This window comes from Tasmannia lanceolata, unplaced genomic scaffold, assembly GCF_043159265.1.
Source record: "Tasmannia lanceolata isolate RefF3 unplaced genomic scaffold, GAP_Taslan_0.1 ptg000026l, whole genome shotgun sequence".
NCBI lineage: Eukaryota > Viridiplantae > Streptophyta > Magnoliopsida > Canellales > Winteraceae > Tasmannia > Tasmannia lanceolata.
Genome location: NW_027518703.1, coordinates 7903865 through 7928017, shown reverse-complemented (window position 1 = coordinate 7928017; position 24153 = coordinate 7903865). Strand labels below are relative to the sequence as shown.

The 24153-nt window shown below is 36.5% G+C and overlaps 1 protein-coding gene across 1 annotated transcript; it reads left to right on the top strand.

Moving 5' to 3' along the window:
• The first annotated feature begins 269 nt into the window (after nt 1-269).
• On the top strand, nt 270-24153 carry LOC143858398 (protein ROOT HAIR DEFECTIVE 3-like). The gene is made up of 23 exons (XM_077369051.1): nt 270-523; nt 2530-2679; nt 5268-5334; nt 5451-5553; nt 6832-6902; nt 7289-7352; nt 7437-7502; nt 7628-7675; nt 7762-7824; nt 7928-7984; nt 8217-8375; nt 8463-8531; nt 8620-8711; nt 9697-9775; nt 12106-12271; nt 14527-14651; nt 15447-15709; nt 15803-15899; nt 16023-16184; nt 19308-19412; nt 23056-23150; nt 23237-23333; nt 23440-24153. Exons 1-23 carry the CDS (start codon nt 520-522, stop codon nt 23686-23688), a joined length of 2451 nt encoding a protein of 816 aa, XP_077225166.1. The 5' UTR covers nt 270-519; the 3' UTR covers nt 23689-24153.

Here is a 24153-nt window from a genome sequence, read left to right as displayed (position 1 = left end):
GGCGGCTTCCGTTTTCCAAGTTTCCAACTACCTTCTAATTTAATTAAAAAAAATAAAAAATGAATTAGTCAAGAAAAAACTAAAAAGCTATTAGAAATTAGAAATTGGAATAACAGAAAAGCAGAAAAAAAAAAATCAAGTAAAATGATTTTTTCAAAAGTTCGAGTTCAGAAGGCAGAGAAATTATACGGTGTAAGGAATCGATTCGTGGGCAAAACGACACGTGGGCGGTTGGTGGGTCCCATAAAAGTCGGTGCAATAATCCAATCTCTGCAAGCTTACCCTTCACCAAACCGTAGGATTATACATAGAATATACGAATTCCTCTACGTATAGTCAGACCCCATTTTTTTTTTCTTTTTATGTTCCTTTTGAGTTTTTAATCTTTCTACAGAGTAGTTTCTCCTTTTAAAAGTGGGTAAACCTATGTGAAGCTTGGATCGCCCTTTTCTTTCTTGCAATTCGATCTGAGAGTATTCAATTGATTATACTTAGAGCCAGGAAGATCTACCTTCTTTGATGGGTATGGTGAATTATCTTTTCTTGATCTGTTTGTTTTGTTTTTCTTCTTTCAGGATTTGGTCTTGTTATGCTGTTTGATTCAAAGATTTAAGTGTTTTTGGTGATGGGTATGAGTAAAAAAAAGGTGTTAGTTGATTTTGTGATCTGGGTGTTGAGGAAATTTGTTTAAAGCTGATGTTTATGTGGTGATTGGGTCGGAGTGTTATCTGTTTTAGGTAATCTGTGATCTGGGTTTGATTGTTTTTTTCTGTATAAGTGGTCTGTATATTTCTATTTTCCTTGGCTCTGGCTTTCTATAGACTGATTTCTAGGTTAAATTCATATCGAAATAACGACTTTTTTCATTATAAGGGGGGTCTTGTGCATGCTGATAAGCCTGTGTTTGTGGATGATTTGTTATCTGAGGGTTGATTTAATTTCAAATTGCTATGAGCTATAGTGTTGGGGAAGCACACGGAAGAGAAATGAAGTGGGTTGAAAAATTGCACAATTTCATTCTTTTAAGAATCACTGTGCTGGAGCCACCTATTTGAACCTTGCATTTTAGCTCCCATTTTCATATTTCATCATCATTTAAGTGAAAATCCAAACTAGCAATGTGATATCATTCTTTTTAGTAGCACTGCTCTGGATTCACCTGGTAGTGTAGAAATGAAATGGTTTGTTAATGTGGTTGGTACGCAAATAGCAATGCAATATCATTCTTTTAAGAAGCCCTGCTCTGGATTCATCTATTTGTAGCATGCATGTTAACATGATTACCATGAAACAACCTCTCGAGGAGAAGAAATCCAGTCATATAATCAGTACCTCTTATACATTATCCTCTTTTTGTAAGAATATTGTAGAAAACAATGAGAAACTTCTGTTTGTCTGCAAGATCCATGTGTTAACTAATCGTAATGAAGAACCTAGCTGTGGAAGAGCTCTAGAGGCAGATTCTTTGGATCTTTCTAACATGTTGCACCTATAATGAGTATCGACGTGATATTTGAAAATTAATTACATTATTTGCAAATTAAGACAGCAATACGAGGACCTACACCTTGAACAGTGCCTAAAGTCTACTATGTAAGGTCTAATGCACACAACCTAGTTTCCCTTTAAAAGCCAATCATCCCACCTTCTGCTGATTTAAAATGGATCCTTCCCAGCACTCTTCCTTGCTAGCAATACAAACAAGCCCTCCATCCCCACCCAAACCCCCTCATTCACAAATGAAAAAAAAACTTCTAGATGAATGTTGCTTGAATAAGTGAGAATAAAGTCACTTAGTTGGATAATGGCCAACCGTTTCTTTGCTTTAGGTTTTGGAAACACCTTCCACCCTAAAAACTGAAGTTATTTTGACTAAGCTCTTTGTAGATTGACATAAAATATGTAGGGAGGTTTGAGAAAGTAGTTGTGTTAATCACTAACCTATTTCCTACCTCATTAGCTATTATAATATACTCCACCGTACATTGACTTTGGCAAATTTGATATATATTTTTTTTTCATGTTACCCATATTTCCCATATTTCCCTCTATGTCCTTCAACCTTCTGACTTATTATTCCTCACCGTCTTGCTTCATACATCCTCTGATGTCTATCCCCTGCCTGCTAAATTTTTGGTAGACCTGTTCCCTGGATGCTGTTTAGCTTCCATCTTATTTCTTAGTTTTTCTATTCTTTTTCTTTTTCGATGATTTCATTGCATTTATGTGCCAGTGACAACTTAATATCTTATGAATTATCTCAAATGAAAATTTTGTTGTCAAATTATATTTATGTGAGATTGAAGCATTGGTTACTATGGCCTTTTGATCTTCTTCCTAGTTGAACATAGGATTCTTTCTTGAAACTACAAAAGAATATCAAATTGAAAACATCTATCTCGAGTGGAATTGTTTTTCTCTACACAATCTAAGATATGTGGCGTATGTTAGAACTTAGAAGCATTGCATATGTAATTTTTGGCATTCATGAATTATGTTCCTTAATTAATTTTTAATTTCTCCGTCCAGAAATGGTTGATGAATGCTGCTCTACCCACCTCATTGATGGAGATGGTGTATTTAATGTCTCTGGCCTTGAAAGTTTTATGAAAGCAGTGAAGCTGGCTGAATGTGGACTCTCCTATGCTGTGGTCTCCATCATGGGTCCTCAAAGTAGTGGTATGTGGCTAGTTTTTTAAATTTAATACTTAGAACCTTCAGTATCCCATCTTTGTTAAGTATCTGTACTACTGTGATAAGGTCTAGGGGTATTTTCCATGAGAACTGATGTACTTCTACATGAAGATTTTACTTTCTTTCCTGGTTATTTTGAAATTTCCTCATGTGGTGGTAGGACTTACTCTTAGGAACGTTCTCGACCAAGGAGACTATCATAGCAATTTCTCCTTTTCTTTTCTGCACTGTTGGTCAGGTTTCACTTGTAGATGGATGTTGTAGAATTCTTAGAAAGACTACTTGTTTATTGTAATGTATATCTTGTTAATTAAGGCCTTACTTTTGCTATTAGTTGGGGATGATTTTAACGATTCTTTGTGCAAAGGGATGGGTTAATGACTGCCCATCATCCAGAGTTGTACCTTTTATGAATTTTTGTTGATGATCATATCTAGGTAAAATAGCTGGAGATTTGATGGGGCATGTCTTGACAATAATCACATGTTACTTATTCATTTAATAATTGATCACAAAGCAAGCAAGCATACTGTTAACGTACCAACTTCTCCAAAAGCTTAAGCTGTTGGAGAAAGGCGTTATTTATCTTTTATACTTTAACACTCCCCCGCACGTGTGGCCCACTTGGCAAACACGTGGCGCATGTGGTCACACTTTGGGCCGACCATCGCATGTGGATTTTTGCTATCCAGGAGGTTTGAACAAAAGACCTTGGGCTCTGATACCATGTTAACGTACCAACTTCTCCAAAAGATTAAGCTGTTGGAGAAAGGCGTTATTTATCTTTTATACTTTAACACATACTAATACGCATTTCTTCTTAATATCAATTTTATTTCTTGTTTTTTACTCCTTCCATTTTAGTTTGTATATTATGCTTAGTGAGGGGAAAGCTTCCATCATGGTATGTGTGCAAGTAGTTCATAAGTATAGATAACTTGTTCATATGGATTTTAATTTGAACTCGACTATGTAGATGCAAGATTTCCTACACGTATGTTCTCTTTGATTCTTGTATCTCATTTTTGACACTGATGTAAATCTGTGTAATTTCTTAGCTTTCTTAATGGATCATATGTGCCTGTCAAGGGCTTATGAGCAACTGGGGTAACTTCCTTCCCCCTTATCATATAGGCTACTTCCGAACTGATGCTGGGTCTTCCAGAAGTGAATGACAAGCCACTATGGACGTGCCAATTCACCCAGTTCGAAATGCAGTTTACACTTCAGCTTGGGAACACATAAAAATCCCTTAACTATTTGTTCCAATTCGGGCGAATTTTGGTTCACATAATGAAGTTTCTAATCGGACTATTTGTTCCCGAAGTATTGGAATCTGACATGGGTACTTCACCCATTCAGAAGATTCCGTATAGCATGGGTCATTTTCCTTGATTGTTTTTCACAATAATGTTTTCTTGGAAATGTTTTAAAGGGAGAGAACCGAATGAGGGAGATAAAAAAGCGAGCTAGCTTAATAAGTAATTCCACCTCGAACAAATCTAGTTATACAAAAGGATGGGTGTCTTGAGAGTAGACACTGACTTGGATAGACCAATATTTGCCTGGTGATCTCTTTTCCTTCACTCCTTAATGTATGTATGTGATTGAGTCATTCACATCTAGTTTGATACTAAAAAGATTTCCGTAGATTCAATTCCAAACTCATCAGATTACTTTATGGGCTATTCAGTGAGTGCGTATTCATCTTCGTCAATCCATGAAAGCAGGGATGCATCTTGAGAAATAGTCAGAGCTCAAGAAGCAGAGTTGTGACCTCATTATTTATCAAATCTATAACCAGGGGAGCGACACAACATTTTCTTGTTTTCCCATTCAACCTTCTTAAATGCTTCCAGTCCTTGTTGCTCCAGGGGGCCTTCCTTTTATCCATCAGAACTTTATTTTCATCCACCCATCAATCAGTGGATCCAAGTATTTGTCATTGTATTTATGCTATTGAGTGGTGAAAGACTAGGAGAATACCCTCAAGTTTGGGTTGGAGTGTTGGCATGCCATCTCATTATATTATCATATTGATGGAGGCTAGATGCCCTAAGGTGTATTACACTCAACAATGATGATTATTGCTCTCTTTATTTTGCCAAGTATCACGATGTTTGTATATTGTATATCTGGCCGTTTGACATCAGCTTCATCCTTTTTAGCTTTGCTATTTTGTGGGTTGCATTGTTTTGCAATGTTTTTTCACGGTTACAATAAAGTTATTCGCAATTTTTAATTTTTTACAGCTTGTTTGTGATTCATTTTTCAAGTTGTCCCAATCTCAAACCCTGGTATCTGAGTTAAGGGCCAAGCTTGTGCAGTATCAAAATATTGTGGTTCGAATGTTAGATTATTCAATCTACTTCTTTGTGTTGGACTTTGGAGTGCGAACCTTTTCATTATTAGACACCGAAGTTATTTTTGGCACCCCAATGCTGTGACTTTTATGTGTTCTTATATTTTCCTTTATTCGCATGCCAAAATCCCTATAGATTATTTAATGCATCATTCAGATTGAGGTTGTCCAAAGAGAGTTTCATAACATCTGTTACAACTTTCTTGGGCAGGGAAGAGTACTCTCTTGAATCAACTTTTCCGTACCAATTTTCGGGAGATGGATACTTTTAAGGGGAGGTAAGTTTTCACATTATTGTTTTCTTACTTTAGACGGCCTCAACTTTATTTAGTGATGCTTGAGTTGAACTTTTTGAATGTTGGAAAAAATAAAGATTGCATCCGTATATGTTCAGGTCCCAAACTACTAAAGGTATTTGGATGGCAAAGTGTGTTGACGTCGACCCTTGTACAATTGTGATGGATTTGGAGGGTACTGATGGAAGGGAACGAGGAGAGGTGTTTATCCAAATCTTTATACCCTTTGACATTATCATTTATTTTCATGGCCTTACCTCAACAGAGGAATTAATGATATCATGTTATCACTTCATTTTAGGCGTTATCTTTATGCATTGCTGGTGATAACCACCCAATCAATAATATTATGGAATTTACTGAGTTGTAATGCTCTAATTTTAGTGTTGTTGACCACTTGATAGAACATATACATATACAACTGAACCATATACCCTTTGCTGATAATGTCATAATGAAAAGTGACTATCATGCAGAATGCTTCTAGAAGATGGATGAAAATCAAGCTTATAATGGAATTTGGGAAAGTTAGTTGATCACTATTTTCAGCAAGAACCAACCTTGAAGGAAATGGCTGATTACATAACTCAACTCAACTAAGCCTTTGTCCCAAACTAGTTGGGGACGGCTAATTAGTTGGGGACGGCTAATTACATACTAATTAAATTTTAGAAATATTTTAGTAAAGAGGAACAGGGAAATTACTGACATGGTTCATGGTTCATTTAAAATATAGGTAGCTATGGTGATTCTGAAAGAAAAAACTCTACAGTTAAACAAAATTAATGGCTAATTACTGGCATGGTTCATGGTCCAGAAAGGAAGAAAGTTAAAAAACTCTACAGTTCACAGAGACCTTCCATGTGGATATTCCGAAATTTCTGTAGCAGGAAGAGAAAGCCTTCTCTTAGAGCCACCGAATATTTAATGATGTCTAGAGGAAATACAGAACATGGACATAAATTTAATTTTTCCGTTGTCATTTCGTTTCTGAATCATTTAATTGTAGGAACCTCGATGAATAATTAGAGGTGTTCTCTTTTATTAGAGAATGCAATTAATGACCATTAGAGTTGGAATTGTAAAGTTCCCAAAAATTAAGCTAACCTCTTCTTAAAGAGGGAAATTTGATCTCAATATGTTTATTCTATCATGTTGTAATGGTTAATGAATTGCTAGGGCTTAATGAGTCTTTTGGTGTTCCAATAAGACAGCTTATAATTTCTCTTCCTTGTTCATTCTTCTCATTCTTAAACAAACCTCATTACTTTACTGAAATGGTCAGGGTTATGTTCTGTGTGTGTGTGTTTTTTATAATAATTTATTTTTAGAATTGATTGTTTACAGTGTCTTATGACAAATGCATAGCAAGTAATTCTTGCTTTTTTATTTGGATTCTGGTTACATTATTGAACTGAAGTTGAATAAAATCTAGATTCCCACTTACTCCGTATTATGTATTGTTTATGCTATTTTCAGGATGACACTGCATTTGAGAAGCAGAGTGCACTTTTTGCTCTTACAGTTTCAGATATAGTGCTTATAAATATGTTAGTATTTTACTTTATTAAAGTTCGCCATTTATTAGAAAGAAATAAAAATGAACCAAGGCGGCTTCTTTCTTCCTCTTGTACATTTTCCTGCTATTTTCTTGATGTCAGGTGGCGAGCAAGGTTTAAAATTTCGGTTTCGGTTTCGGACATAGCCGAAACCGAAATTTGGTGAGAAAATGAATTTCAAACTTTTGCCGAAATTCCGGCTGAAATTACCGAAATTTTGGCCGAAAATTTGGAAAAAATCTGGCCGAAATATCGGTTTCAGGTAGTTTTGGTTATGGTCTTAATTTCAGATTGCAGTCGAAATTTAAAACCATGGTAGCGAGATGCTTTGTTAGTTTCCACTGGTAGACTCTCTGAAATACTTTTCGTTGTTTTAGGTGGTGTCATGATATTGGCCGTGAACAGGCTGCAAACAAGCCTCTTCTAAAGACAGTATTCCAGGTATTTTTGGTGCATATGCATGCAAGCAACCATTAAATTGAAAGATTCCAATTGTTGACTTTTGTTATGAATTTGTTACAACAGGCCATGATGCGGTTGTTTAGTCCTCGTAAAACAACTTTACTATTTGTCATACGTGACAAAACTAAGGTGCATATTCCAGTTTCTATCCTCTATTGAGAGGGGTAGTTGGATAAAACTCTTCTATTTTTATAGGTAGTTATTTTTGTGTAATTGCTTCTTACATTGTCTATTCTTTTATTGGGTATACGCAGACCCCATTGGAAAATTTGGAACCTGTTCTGAGGGAAGATATTCAGAAGGTACTGATCCACTCTTTCTGTTCTCTCAATCGATTTTCATATCATTGTTCCTAATGTTGTGGCCTGACCCGATATTTTGCTTGCAGATATGGGATTCTGTTCCCAAACCACAAGCTCACAAGGAAACCCAACTTAGTGAATTTTTTAATGTAAGATAGTTTAACCTCACCAATATAACCTGTATTTTTCTTTAATTACCCATAACTGCTTCTGTACTTGCATGGATTTTTTATTATTCCTTGAAATGGCTAGGTTCAAGTTGTTGCTCTTTCAAGTTATGAAGAGAAGGAAGAGCAATTTAAAGAGCAGGTAATTTACCAGATTTGATGCCAATGATTTCATCAATGTAATCTGCATTCAGTAAAACCTCTTTCCAAACTTTTAGTGTTCGATATTATTACCTTGAAGATGTAAGTTTATCTTGTAACCTGTATCATGTTCTTCTAGAATGCTATACAGGAGTCTAGTAGCTATCATTTGTTGGCAAACTTCTTTTGACATGTGATTATTAGTTTTGACTTTAATTTAATCACTAATGAAGGTCGCAAGTCTAAGACAACAATTTTTTCATTCTATTACTCCCGGTGGACTTGCTGGAGATCGGCGGGGCGTCGTTCCTGCCTCAGGATTTTCTTTTAGTGCACAAGAAATCTGGAAAATAATCAAGGAGAACAAGGACCTTGATCTTCCTGCCCACAAGGTCATGATGTAAATAATATCTTTGTTGGAAGCTACATTAAAAGATGTGGATTCTCTTTGTGTTGACTTTACATCATTCTATTTGTAGGTTATGGTTGCTACTGTACGTTGTGAAGAGATTGCCAATGAAAAGCTTAGTCATTTCACTGCTAATGAGGTATTTGATGTTCATCATGTACTGTGTAACATTTGTATCGTAATGTGACATTTGTAATGAAATCAGAAATTCTTTGAAAACATTGCAGGATTGGCTTCTGTTGGAAGAGGGTGTAAAATCTGGCCCAGTTCCAGTCTTTGGAAAGCAGCTCAGCTTAATCCTGGAAAGATGTCTATCAGAGTGAGCATTCTTTTTTGGCCCCAAAAGGACATAAATCTGTTTTCCAGTTTCTGTGATGTAGTTTTACCATGACTTGTTTTACTTCAACTTTGTGCTTACTACCTGTCTTCATTTCACAAAAAATGGATGTCCATGTATTATTACACATTAGTCTTAGCACGCCAATTCACTTTGCTAGATAGTTTTCATAGAAATTGATCTCATAGACATGTATTATGTTTTATACTTTTAAGTATCGTTTTATATCTTTAAACCTTTTTGGCTTCTTTTCTACTGTGAAATAAGCAATTTTCAGTTTTCTTCACCTTAAGTAACCTATTTTTAATCACTTTCTGTTTACTAAAATCAACCACCCCCACCCCCCAACCCCATCCGCCCAACAATCATTTTCCTGAATAACTTATAATGCTCCTCTACCCATTTTACCCTTAGCTAAAGACAGACTTTTGTTTTGGTAGCAAAATAAAGAGGCACCTATAAAAGAAAAGGTATATATTAAATGGAAAAATACTGAATTATTTCCATGAAAAGTTCCTAAATGGCTTGTAATGTAGGGGTAATATAGTCATACTGAATGTAATTTGTATGTCACTTATGTGACTTAAATAGAAAATTTGTTTTGGATGTTCCCATGAACCTTTTTTTTTTTTTGAATGGTGTTCCCATGAACCTTGTGGATTGGATTGTCATAATATTCATACTCATATTATAACATAATCCCTTTATATGGCACATAATTCATTACTTCTACGTCTTACCTGTTACTAATGGCAACATAAAGCTAAAACCTGAATTACCATTAAAAAAAGCTAAAACGTGAATTTTTCTTATAATTTAATGTACTTAATTAGTTGTAATAGAAGGCTCTAAACATTTAAAAAATTTGTTTGTCAACACATCCATTTTTATGGTAGTAAGAGTAGCTTGCAAAGCTGTAACATATGTACCTAGTTCTAATGCCGAGACACGTTATCTTCTTCTGTAGGTATGACATGGAAGCTAATTATTTTGAGGAAAGTGTCAGGACTGCAAAGCGGCAGCAGTTGGAAGCAAAATTACTGCATGTATGTTATACATACCTCTACTCTTCTAAGAATTTGTCGATATGTTTTTTTTTTTTTAGTAACTATACATATCCACAATGAAGTCTTCAATACCATTACCATAAACATAATTGGAATTTCCTCTCTCTTCCATAGTGGTTTTCATTTCTTCTGTCAACAGGAGTTTCTGGAAACTATACATTTTCTAGCTTCTGCTTATATTGATGCATATATAAGCACTAGATTAGTTAATTAATAATCGTCAACAGGTAAGGCTTGCTACTAGCACAACAAAGAGCAACCACGGCATGAGTGTCTGTCCGGGATGAGGTCAATCACGCGGATGTGATTGGGTGCCCTGATTTATCTGGAGATTAGGATGATTAACCTGCTAAGATCGAAGATAGGGAATCTGAGATGAGTCAAACAAACCTAACAATCATTGAGGATAATTCTGCTTGGTGTAAATAAATCTAATTCAAGGTCATTGTCAGTTTTCTAGAATTACACCATGACGTGTATCATCCAACACGTGTTGGAGACCATAGCCTATGCACAAAGATTAATCACTAATTCCTATTAATGTGAGAGAAGGTGGTTCTTTAGGTAACCCTTGTGCCGTCAGCAACTCGTCAGTCGTCACCTTGTTAGGAAGTTGAAGTTTGATGATTTATATTTTGGCATGCTTACCTGTGGTTGTGATTGATTATGCTGTTGGGGCTTTGATATGAAACCCTAGTAGGAGTTTATAAAAAAACACATCTATAGTTTCATTTTACTCTTTAAAAAACCCTTCTCTCTTTATGTTCTTTTTCCCTAAGTTCTCATCTTCCACCTTGATCTCAGTCATCCATCGTTATTGTTCTGAGATTTAACGAGTGCAAAGGTACAAACACCCGAGAGGTGCATGTATGCACACCCTTCAACCTTCTTAGTATCAATTGTCTTCTGTCAGGTGCCACTCAAAAAAAAAAAAAAAAAACTTCTGTCAAATTGTGGTCTCGATTGTGATAATTTGTGGCTACATGTCTAGTTAAGAAGATCTACGGTGGAATAATTTTATAAATCCGCTTCCACAACCAATCAAACAACTGAACTTTGTTCAGAAACTTTGAGGAAGAATATTTTTCTTTTAGACAGTTTTGAAGCTCCATTCATAACTTTATGGTGTGAGACTCTGACTGCTGGGAATAGAAATCAGGTATGGTTTTCTAGAGATCTTGAGAGGTGGAGACATTGAGAATTTGTGTGGGAACTTTAGGCTTGAGGGTGGAATTGAAAGGGAAGAAAATATCAAAAAGGAAGAGAATGAGAGAAGAAAGAGAAAAGGCAGGGGTATCATATGTAAGAAAGAAGAGAGACAGAGATGGAAGAGGGAATTGAGGGGCGAAACTAGGGTTACATTGGGTGCGCGCCTCAACTTAAATGAGGTGCAGAAGAGCAAAGAAAGGGAAGAAAAGGCCAAGGAAATTTGTACGTATTAGGGAAGGGGAATTTGGGTTTTTGTGGAGAGGAAAAAATATAGGAAGAATGTTGAAAGATGGATTAAAGGAAAAGAGATATTTTATCAACAGGATGTGAATGAGAAAGGGAATGAGAAGATATATGCCCTTGAAATAAGAAGAGAAGTATGTGGAAGTGAACAAAGTACCTCTTACAGTTGATGGATTCTACCGTTGAGGCGTTGAGGTCTTGCCTGCCTTGGTACCAATACCATGTACAAACTGCTTGCATCAAATAGCATAGGGAAGAGAAGAGATGAGGAGAGGAGAGAATTCAAGGGGAGATAGATAATCATTTTATTAAGTCATAAATTTTTTTCACAATGAGACCTAGATACAATTTTTGAACCAAATGACTAAACTACCCTTAATGACGGGCAGTAGCACATAGCATTGCCTATACATATTTCTATCAAGAAGCAATTCTTTTGTTTTCATTGATCACTGTATATGAGATTTGCATAAATAGACAACATTTTTAGGACTTTCTTTCATGTACAGCATTTCAAGAAGTTAAACATGTATCTGAGATACAAATAAGTCTGTTGGAGATGTCTCCAAATGCATGCCTGAATTGTTGCAGGTGCCAATTTCTGATCAAACAGATGGTTTCCAGTTTTGGCATGTCCAGTAACTTTGGTTCATAATTACATTAATTACCATCAGTATAGAAAAGTTACCAGTCCAGGGTATCTATCTGGAGTTCTTCTCATTCTTAAATTCCTAAGTTAGAAACTATGTTACTTTTCATGGGTTTCGATCAATTTTTTGAGTGATATAAGTTTGCTTAAATCAAGAAAATGTACGTCTACACTTTTTTTTATTGTCATATTTTGCTGAACTTTGTAGCTAGTCCACCCTGCTTATCAATCCATGTTGGGGCACCTGCGGTCAAGAACTCTGGAAAATTTTAAGGAAGCATATGATAAGGTTCTGAATAAAGGGGAAGGATTTGCTGTGGCTTCTCGTGATTGCACTCAATCTTTTATGTCAATATTTGATGAAGGAGTTGCAGGTACTTGTGTACATCAGATTATTTATTTTTCATATTCTTTCGCTTTTAAATTTTAATTCTGATCATCACATAGAGTCAGCTTGCAATAAAATTGAATGTCTTTTGTGTAAGTTCATCCCATTTTATATTGAATCAGCTATCACTAACCTTCTCAAAACAGTATGTTCCAATTTCTCTTCCTTATCCTCTCAGTAGCTGCTATGAGTGCCAGTCCTGTTGGATCCATATAAAATTAGTCCCAAGGGTTTGTTTTTTTAGGAATCGTTGAAGGTTCATTTTTCACTCTGAAAGATGGTACTTATGGAATTATAAGCCTTCATTTTGAAACTTCCTACATCAATAACATATCATGCCAATTGAGGCCTGGCCATAACACATTCTAGTAATGCATGATTTGGGACATGATAATAATATTTTCTTTCTGAATGAACAAGACAACGCTCACAGACCGAGCTGCTCACAAGCAAAGAAACAAAAACAACGCCATGTCACGGGGGCTAAAATTTTGATCCAATCGGAAAGACCTTAGAAGCTAAACATGATAAGCATGGAATGTGGGCTCACAGAGTGTGTTTATATAGAACAACTCTAAACATGGACTTCCTCATTTTTATGTCAGTTCATCCTATTTTATATAAACCTTTCGTGTAATTACAATCAACTCTAATGAGTGTTTATATAGAGTAATCATAGAAAGCTAAAGATAAACATGGAAAAAGAAAAAAAATAGAATAATTCCAATCTAACCTAGCTACCTCATCTGGTCTAGTTGCCTAAAACAATGCCCAGATGATCCAACAGTGAGTTTTGGTGATCTCGTATACTCTTACATCCAACGGTGAGATCTCGTCAGTATATTTTAAGAGCGGCGAGAGTGAGGGTAACTGGTGATGAGAGGCGAGATGCCAGGGTGTTCCGTTGACGCATGGTGTTAATGGTCTTGAGGAAGACGATGGGCAGTCATGAGTGATGACGATCGTCGAGGCTGGCATGTCCACGATTGTTGGTGAATGAGATTGCGGCATCGATGATGTTGATCGGGGATGAGCGGACTACTAGATCAAGCATCCGGCAAAAAACAAAGCTACTCGAGTAGTTTTCAAGGCACCATCCGTTGAACCTGCTCTGATACCATGTTAGAAAACAATTTCACTAATATTTCTTATGATTACAATCGACCCTAATGAGTTTTTTTGTAGAACACTCAAAGGACTTTCACAAAAAGATAATGATAAACATGGAAATAGATTAGAACAGAATAATCCTAATCTAACACAGCTACCTCATCTAGTGTAGTTGTGTAATCTAACACCTAGATGATTCAATGTTGAGATCTGGTGATCTCATATACTCAACATTGAGACCTCATATTCTCTAGCAAAACTAAACGACTGTGATTTGAAATGATCATCTTTGGAACATCATGCCGCTTTACCACTTCTTTGGAATAGACCCATCAAAATCAAGGAACTGACCTTTTCTTCTTTCCTAATGGCAAAATCAGTGATTCCCATAAAGTCGTGAGGTAACTGCTACATCTCTTTCCTGCATGTTCTTTAAGCAGCTTCAGATGTAATAGCTCTTGAGATGAGCTGGTGGATCTGAGCGACACAAAACCTTTATATGTTGCTTTGCCGCCATGAATGTTATGAATACGAATGAATATAATCACCTGATTTGATTTACAGAATGCATTGGCCTGCTAGAGTAAGAGTTCAATTTACAGAATTGTAGGAGGGTTAGTTGGACTTTGCTACAGAACTTTGACCCTGCCATGAATATTCTGTGGGCATAATAGTTAGTATATTACTTGGTGTAAGTTATACAATGAGATAACTATTAAAAAGGGGGGTTATACAATGAGATTGGGCATGGCTACCAAGATACCCCAAAGGTAATGGCAATTTCTTAGTAATACAACAGGACTGAAATTACCTGGTCTACAAACATAAAGTCATTACGATATCAACAAGAAAGAGGGTGGAAGTAACAAAGCCTAGCTTTGTGAAGAAATGGGTATTTCAGATGAGAATGATGAAAAAACTGAATTTTCATACGGTTTTGGGCATATAAAAGGATGTTATGACATGTCAATGGGCTGAACTTTCCCTACACATAACCAAATAAAACATTAAATTCCAACCAAAACATTCGTTTGGCACTTTTTCTTCTTTTAATCTCAAGTTTTCAAAGCATTGTTTGCCTAATTACTCATGTATAAATCTTTAGATTGCTGATTTTAGTTAAAACTGCAGATGCGGCTATTAAACAAGCGAATTGGGATTCTTCCAAAGTTCGGGAGAAGCTTCGACGTGATATTGATGCACATGTAGCTTCTGTTCGTGCTGCCAAACTGTCTGAACTTAATTCTTTGTATGAGGTATGAAATCCTGGTATTCATTTTTGTTAATGGTATTCTATCTTTCATGAGTAAAAGAGAGAAGAAGAGAAGAGATGGAGGAGAAGAGGTGAGAGAGTTGCCAGTCTCCCTCTCACACGAGTATTTGAGGAAATGGTTTGTGTGCAGCTGCACAGATAAGCTATCTGTGCATGGCTGCACAAACCGCGGGCGGGGGGGGGGGGGGGGGGCGCACATTTTTGGGGGGATCCAAAGCATTCATTTGGAAGGCCCTTCCAGTGTACCAAAAATCAGCCCTTTAGGATCATCCTAACCCTGCCATTTGTGGAGGGAAAAAATGGGCAGAAACAGTGTCTGTCCATTTCCCCCTCCAACTTTGATTGGGTTAGGATGATCCTATAGGGCTGATTTTTGGTACACACCCTATCCATGGAAAAGGGCCTTCCAAATGAATGCTTTGGATCCCCCCAAAAATGTGGCCCCCACTATGGTTTGTGCAGCCATGCACAGATAGCTTATTTGTGCAACTGCACACAAACAATTTCCTATATATATATTTGCGTGTGTGTGTGTGGTGGGTGGGGGTTACGAGTAGAATGACAAGAATACCCTCATATGGGTATTTCATTACACCAACACTTCTAACAATTTTCATGGGATGGACCATTTTCTCTCAAGAAAGAACTTTTCCAGTGCTGGATATCGATTTTCTCTCTCAATATATCCATTTACTATCATCATTTTACGAATTAACGAATGAAAATTAAGTATGGATATGGAACCACTGGTGGCTAAGGAAGCTTGATATGTTTGCAGGGACAACTCAAAGCAGCTCTTGCAGAACCCGTGGAAGCTCTTCTAGATGCAGCTGGCAGTGATACCTGGCCTGCAATAAGAGTACTTCTTCACCGGGAGACTGAGTCAGCTATCTCTGGATTTTCTTCTGCCCTATCTGGCTTTGATATTGACCAAAAAACCATGGATAAAATGCTTGAAAGCCTTGCAGACTATGCAAGAAACGTGGTTGAGTTGAAGGCTAAAGAAGAAGCCGGGAGGGTCTTGAGCCATATGAAGGACAGGTAAGAGAAAAAGCTGGGATGGCCATGCATTAATTTATAGAAAGTGTTGTTTCTTGTACACAAAATGGAACTAAAAATTTAAACTGTTTGTAGGTTTGCTACATTGTTTAATCGGGATTCTGACTCAATGCCTAGAGTTTGGACTGGGAAGGAAGATATCCGAGCAATCACAAAAACTGCTCGCTCTGCGGTATATCACAACTGATTATTTGATATCTGAAAATAACCATCTGGAGTTCATTATAATTAATGTTTGAACTCCTGGTTTCTTCTAGCTTGAGGATCTCTGAATATCTTTTATTCTTGTTTGCAGTCCTTGAAGTTGCTCTCTGTTATGGCAGCAGTCCGTTTGGATGACCATGCGGATAATATTGAGAATACTCTCTCCCTTTGTCTAGTGGGTTCTGGTAACAGTGGTGTTACCGATAGGAGCATCACATCATTTGACCCACTGGCTTCTAGCACTTGGGAAGAGGTAGCATTTGTAGCTTTTGAAACTATTGATGTGTTAAATTTGTGATTATTTGTTTTAGCTATGCTAGTGTGTGTTTATGATGCAATTTGATTTCTTCAGATGCTTAGCAATGAAATCACCAATTGAAGAACAAATCTCAATCAAAAGAACAATAACTTTAATTCAAATAGCTAGAAATGGACCACAAATCATGATGGGGAAAATCGACAATAAATCAAAACAAATTCGTAACTTAGCCAAAAGACTCTCAAAAAATCCCTTGTAGGAGCTTAAATACTTCTCATACTCAACTCAACTAAGCCTAAGGATTCATTTCATAGAAGAGTGGCAAAGTTTACGACCGGCTGCCAACCTGACGCCAAGCCTCCTCCTTTATCCTGGCTTGAGACAGGCTGTGAAAAACACAGGTGGAGTTTTAAATACTCCTCATAATAAGTCTAAAACCTAGGATTGATCCCTACCATTGATTCTAGGCCCATTCCATACAATCCCAAACAATAAATAACCACAAGGAAACGACAAATACAAAACTATAGAAGTAGTATAACTTGTTCTGAGCAACGCTCTGCCATTTCAATCCTCTCCTTTGCTAATGAGTCTGCCACTTCATTATGCTTTTCATATTGTGCTTGAGGTTAGGTAATAAATCTCTATGTAGGTCCCTTATTTCCAAAATTGTATTTGGTAAGAGTGAGAATTGACTTTGATTCCCCTTGTCCCATAACTGACCTGCCGTCTTCTCTTTGAAAATCCAGCATCCAATAGGTAAAGTTTGCACTTCCACTTTCTCCGAGTCTTAATTGCCTATAGGCCTGGAAATGCCAAGACGGCGTCCTTCAGATCAAATGCTTCTCCAATCACCGTCAACTTGGATAGCCACAAGAGTTTCCACCAAATTTCGCTTAATGGTGCCTAGCGGTGTAGGTGTCTATCTAGCCTCAATCACATTCAATGTAGAGTGGCACATACAAATATCCTTCCAATGCTTATGTCTATGACCAATAGGCTGCAAAATTCTTTCTTTTCAAGATCCTTATAAATAATAGACAATTTGATTTATTTATTTTAATTTTCAAAAAAAAAAAAATAGACAATTTGATTTTTCCATTCACTTTTCACGTAGTAGGTTCATGGCTATCAGAGATTCTTTTATTTCTTCCATTTTAGATACCCAACATATCAGAGAGAGAGAGAGAGAGAGAGAGAGAGAGAGATAAGCCCTTTTGCCATGTAGTAAATAGCTCAAATACCCTACCCTTAAAAACCCTGCCAAGACATTTGAGCATGGTGTCCCAATCCTTACCTTTCAATGAATAAAAATGTGATCTAAGTACTTCTTAACATGACACACATCCACTAACAAATCTGAATTCCTTACCTTTTAGTTTATTACATACATGCATTCACGTTTCTACCTAAAGGGATCCCAAAGCAAGCTACAATGAAAAACATCATTGGAATAGAACTAAAATTCTCGTGTAAATCTAGAAAGAAACCCCGTCATGGCGGCCATAGTTTTTTCTAAACCCAACCTGGTATATCAGTTTAATGTTAATAGTGCCAGTAATATTTCTGTTGACTTTTCTTTAGAAAAATGAATGCAAACCCTAAATCTCCTAGGTATTTAAAATGGTATCAGTGTAGGGGTGTAACTTTACTATAATTCTATCTTGGTTATCTGCAATTTTATGCAATTGGTGAACTAAATGATTCCCCATCTTGACACCAAGTTCTCTCTTTTCTGCTACATCCACCTAGGTGCTTCTTCATATTGAAATTTCTGAAGTTAAAAACAAACAAATAAATAAATATGAAGGACATGTTCCTAGAACCTGTTCAAAAGACAACTATAATCTAGTTCGCTATCCATCTTCAGCACTGCATTTGATGGGTTACAGAGACCATGACATGGATGCAAAAATTCCTAATCGACTATAATATAGTTTGCTGTATCTTGGATCTCTATGGTCTGGGAGATTATCATGAAATTACGGAAGCTTCAACCAACTAGAAAATGTCATAATTTCTTCTAAATTCCTAATCAAAGATTGCTGACTCTGTTATTTGAAATTTTGGTTCAGATGTGTATCTTTTTTGTCTTGGATGAGTTCTCTCATACTGCTGACTTTTCATGCTCAGTCACTATGAGTCTTAGGAGATGTTTGGATCCTAGATAACTTCAGTAGTGATCAATTATGTAACCCAGATGCTTTCATCTGGGTTCTGTACACATGACATTCTTGTGCCTTATACATTTATACCTGGATAATGTATGGTAATTGCTTAACGTATAAGTAATCATATGGGCAGAATTCATGAAAAATAAGGATACCGTTAGGGATGATCAAGGTGAGATTCTTAAAGGTTTTCCTGATCTGGTTGGCATGGCCGACTTGAGCAAAGTTGAGGCAAGAGCATTGCTTTCCACTTATCGGATCTTTTTCTTAGTTGGATGATAGATGTAAGATTTAGGGAATTTCATCTAATGTGATTTCTTGGGTGCGTTTTCATTGGCCAGGCTGGTATTTCCTTTTCATATTTGTAGAGATATGATAAGATGTAGCTGTCTCTTTGTTGAAACATGGTTCCAACCAAATTACAATGTTCTTTATGTGGAGGAATGAATCTCTACCCATTTTGTAATTTTTTTCCTTCTCTTTAGTAAGGCTCTTGTTATCATTTTTTTTTTGTTATTGTTATTATTTTTTCTTTTGTTTTACTTCCATATCCTGGACCTAACAGGTTATGAAGTTTGTGTTTGTTTCTTTAGTTCATAAAGCATCAACGTTCTGTAAGGGCTGAATAACTAGAGGAATAGCATAAGAATCATGCTGAAGTTTAATGAAGAAATCAAATTTGGACATGTGAAACCTAAAAATAAACATGAGAATCAACATATGACTGCATGCATTGCTCACTGGTCCAAATATATAAAACAGGAAGTTTCTGGTTTTTGAGTTCCTATGAGAAAGAGTCTTATGAGTTTATACCATGAGAGAGAGAGAGAGAGAGAGATGCATTTTGGGGCAAAGAAATGCATCATTTCTTGGAAAGAATCATTTTCTAGGAATGGTCTTTATTGTATTGTGATACTTATGTTTACGGTTGATATTTTCTTACCAGGTTCCCTTGACGAAAACTTTGATTTCACCTGTCCAATGTAAATCTTTGTGGAGACAATTCAACACAGATACAGAGTACAGTGTCACTCAGGCCATTGCTGCACAGGTAAACCTCATGTGTATTATGTTTTTCAATGCTATTTTTGTTATATTCTGTTAATTTCTTCATGTTATCCATGTTGAAATGGAAATATTATTGGCCTTTGGTTGTCATACTCATTTTCTTGTTGTAGTAATATAATCATTCTCAGTTTAACTGGTAGAATTCGTAGGTTTGATTTTAATGAATAGTGTTAACATTTAAATTGGCTGTCTTAATCGAGATGTTTTCTTTTAAGTGGTACTATGAAGTGCCTGATAGTCTTCTGAAAGTTCCTATTTTCCTGTGAGGGGTGCAAGTTATATTCCTTTCCGCTACCTAGTTTGAGTGAACTTATAAAGTTATTTGTTGAAATGCAATTCTGACAAGTCTTCTTGGATACTATGAAACAAGAATACATCAACTTTCTTTTTGCAGGCAAAGAAACTTGTGGAACATCTAATTTCTAAAACTGTAGGGTTATCTTTTTTTCGTGTTTTCAGTGGCAGCATCTAAATTAATCTATGGGTAAATGATAAAATCATTCCTCCCTTTTTCAATTTCTAAAGTCAACCTTCGAGTCATATTTCTAACTCTCCCTTCTGTTATATTGAGGTTAAGCCACTGCTTATATGGATGCTGTCATTCTGAAATCTGATATCGTTAACCCATTTTATGAAATGTACCCGAAGTTGGAGCCCACAATACCTGGCCTCTTTCCTTCCCGAACTCAGCAGTCAACGGATATAATCCCAATTTGTTCACTATCTCAGCCAACTGATTATCAACCCCGTCAATTATATAAGAAAAGCAATTATCGACTAAGCTCATAGTTAATCAACAACCTTTTTCTTCCCTAAAAGCAAGTGCAAACAACTAAGAATGAAACCCCTAGTATTCTCACCGAAAGTCATAATGTGAATACATACAAAGCTTGGGATAATATGATGATAATTCCTCAATTCATAATGTGAATACATACAAAGCTTGGGATAATATGATGATATTTCCGTCAATGCTCTTGCTGGAAATAAGGTAATAATTCACATAATCTGCACTCTAAAGGAATTAAGTTAATGAATCTCTCTTTATCCGAATCTATAACCCAATCCAACAATGATGGCCCAAGTTCAGAACTTACACTCCAAATAGTTTCTAGGATCTGAACCATATGCATATCAGTTTGCCAAACATGATAAGTTCCATGTAAATCCTCTACAATCTCTATATTTATTGGGTAACAACAAATCCATGAATTGGAGACAGTTTCCTATGAAACCAGGAACCTTCAAATGCGTGGGGTACCCGACTCAGTAAGATATGATAAGGATAAGGTTGTGAGATACATGTCGGATATGTCTCATCTTTATCCTTATTTTTTGCTTTGATTTTGCTGCTATTGGTTAGGTGTTAGTCTTTCAAGTATAGACAAAAGAAAGATGACCTTTTGAACATAAACCTTCTTTTTTTCTTTTTATAAGCTAGAGAGAGGGGTCTCTAGAATAGGTGCTGATTTGTTGTATGAGAGAGGTGTGTTTACTTTTTAAAATTCAAATCCATGTTTGGTTATACTATTTTAACATTTTCTTAAAGGATTCTTATCTATATTCCACTTACCTATCGAATCCTTGCCATATCTATATCCTAATATTATATGTTGTATGAGAGATATGTGTGCGCTTTTTAAAATTCAAATCCATGTTTGGTTCATACTATTTTAACATATTCTTAAAGGATTCTTAGTTATATTCCACTTACCTATTGAATCCTTGCCATATCTGTATCCTATTACTATGGAGCTTAGAGAATCTTAGCACTAGATCCTTGCATTATCCGGTAACCGCACCCGTATCCAGGTAACATATGTTCGTTCAAAGAAGGTTGCAAAATAGTGATGTTCAATCCAAGAATGTAATCAATGAGTTGAAACCATCCCAAACCCTAGGATCCAACATAAATCTTTGCTTAGAAAATTATTTTGCAGACTGAGCATAGATTTATCAAAGTGTCTAATAGAGAGAACAGAACTCAAACAATCACAGAACGGTTTCAGGAATAAGAAGAAACTCCCTCCATCATTGCTCACCTTGTTGTTTCCAAGTAAAAAACTCAGAACTCCAACAAAACTCCACAATTTCGTACACTTCCAAACGACAGTTTGCAGAAAGCAAAGAATCGCTTTTCCTTTGATTCCTGATGCTATTCAAAATCTGGGAAATCTCCTCCAAGATCTACATTCTATGGAAGACAATATGTTAGAAATCATTGTGGCTGCTATTCCCTGTTTGAACAGGGTATAAAGTATAAAGTGTATTTTCACTAATTTGATTCCTTAGAATGAACTCAGCTCCAAAGAGCATAATGGAATTCAGATCTGAATTCCAAACTAATTCCAAGCAACCATACAGTCAACAACGGAGAAAGATAGATAATGAACACTCATGAAAGCTTGTTTGATTCCTTAGAATAATATCGGCACCAACAAGCATAATTGAATATGGATCTGAATTCCAAACTAAATGCAAGCAACCACATGGTCAACAATGGAGAAGGATAGATGATGTACATTCAATGAAATCGGTGATGTTTTTGCTTACAAATCAACTATCAAATGTGACATCTGACAGCAAATTCGATGACGTTTTCTCTGTTCAATGATCTTGAACCATGATGTTGCATCCAAGCATACATTAATGAACAAGAATAAGAAGCTTACCAAGCTACTGATAGTGCAATGATATTTCAGCAAGAAAAGTAATATGTTCATTTTGGTGGGGAAATGTGCTTAGAGATTGGAGGATAATATTATTATCAAAGACCATATAAACTCAGAGCTTGATGATCTTCTCCGAACTACTACAAACTAAACTTCAATGGCAGTTTAGACATCACATTGGGCGTAGATCTTGTGGAGGTGTATTCCCGGCCAATTGGCACGAAAGATTCAAACAGGGCAGAGAAATCAGCACTCATCACCGGGCTGCCCATCTTCAAAGGGAACTTCACCATGAAGCTCACTGGTAGTAGGGGACTCTACCAATGCACTTGCTTGGGCAAAGAGATCAAGTCCAGAGCTGTGGAAACTGTTGGAAATAATCCTTCAAGGAAGAACCTTGAGTAGTGATCTAAATCTTTCGTTTTGACAAATCCCAATACTAGCAAATGAACTAATGGATTTTTGGCAAGGGACATAGTACAATGAGCAGAACTTCATTTAAATTGCTTCTCATGTAAATGGAGGACACAAGTTCCCCATAACTGTTTTCCTTAACTTCTATGATGACATCTATTTATTGCCGAGATAACTAATTAAATATGCTATTATCTCTGTTGAAGATTTTCTGAAGCCGGTGTTTGTCGTGAGGATTTTATTGAGGGGCAATCTCTAACTGCCTTTAATTTTTATTTTTCTGGGTGGGCTTCTGTCCTTCTGTATTTTCTATTTTTCTCTTTAGGCTCTTTTTCTTTTGACGTAAATTTTTTTTTATATTCATTTTTACAACATAAGACAAATTTTTCGTCCATTTTTACGTCGAAAGAAACGGAGCCTTAATGAATCTGGTTAGCTTCTTCAGGAAAAAATGCATAGATAATTGTACCCATATCACCTCTACATTCAGTAAGACAAAGCCCTAACCATCAAGCATTTCTGGTTAATTTTACTTTGCAGGAAGCCAACAAGCGTAATAACAACTGGTTGCCGCCACCATGGGCAATTCTTGCCATTGTTATCCTGGGATTCAATGAATTTATGACGCTCTTGAGGTAATTACCATGTATTTATGTAATTAGTGTGGATGCTGAATCTTTTAATTCTTGTCTCTCCCACACTGATCTATCTTACTTGACAGGAATCCTTTGTATCTTGGTGTTATATTTGTTGCTTTTCTGCTGGGCAAAGCCCTTTGGGTCCAGCTAGACATCTCAGGCGAATTCCGTAATGGCGCTGTGAGTAGTAAACAATTGAACTATTAACTATAGCCTTCTTCCTTGAAGCTTAATGTATTTTAAGAAGTCCCATTACCTGATTATCAAGCTTTATCTCTGAGTGCAGCTTCCTGGTCTTCTCTCCTTATCGACCAAGTTTCTTCCAACTGTAATGAACATACTCAAGAGACTAGCAGAGGAAGGCCATAAGGCAACAACTTCTGATCCTCAGAGGAACCCTGTGCTGGAATCGAATGGTATTAGGAATGGCACATATAGTGATTCAACATCAGACGCATCATCTAATATAACATCAACGGAGAGTGGGGCCGAGTACTCGAGCCCTCCTAGGCAAAGGCAAGATGAAAGCAATTAGAACAGCTCATTTGTACTGGATATGGTTGGTTACGACCATGCAAGAGCCCTTTCGCGTCGAGATGTGATTTCTCTTCCTTAAAGGTCGGAGAAGAATTTGACTCATACTTATATATTATGTGTTGGAATTCTCTTGTCCATTTATCTGTAAGTCTTGAGGGGCAGAGAATGATTCATCTGTTTGTGAGGGGTAGGGATAGAGCTCTCGTTTGTTGAAAGAAGGTTGAAGATGGCTTTGTCTATGAGGTTTTATTTTCTCACAGGGGAGGAGGGTTGTAATGCTCCCCACAATAGCCACTGTTCTGCTTTCTTGGTTAGGAAAGTTTGGTAGTTCTTTTCTAACTTACATTTCCCTTGCCCATTGTAAGTTGGACTTTCCATGACAAATCTGTTTTGAGTCTGTAATCTGCATGCAATGTTTGTTTTTGTTCCATGTTTTATAAAAAAATGATTTTTGTTGGGTTTC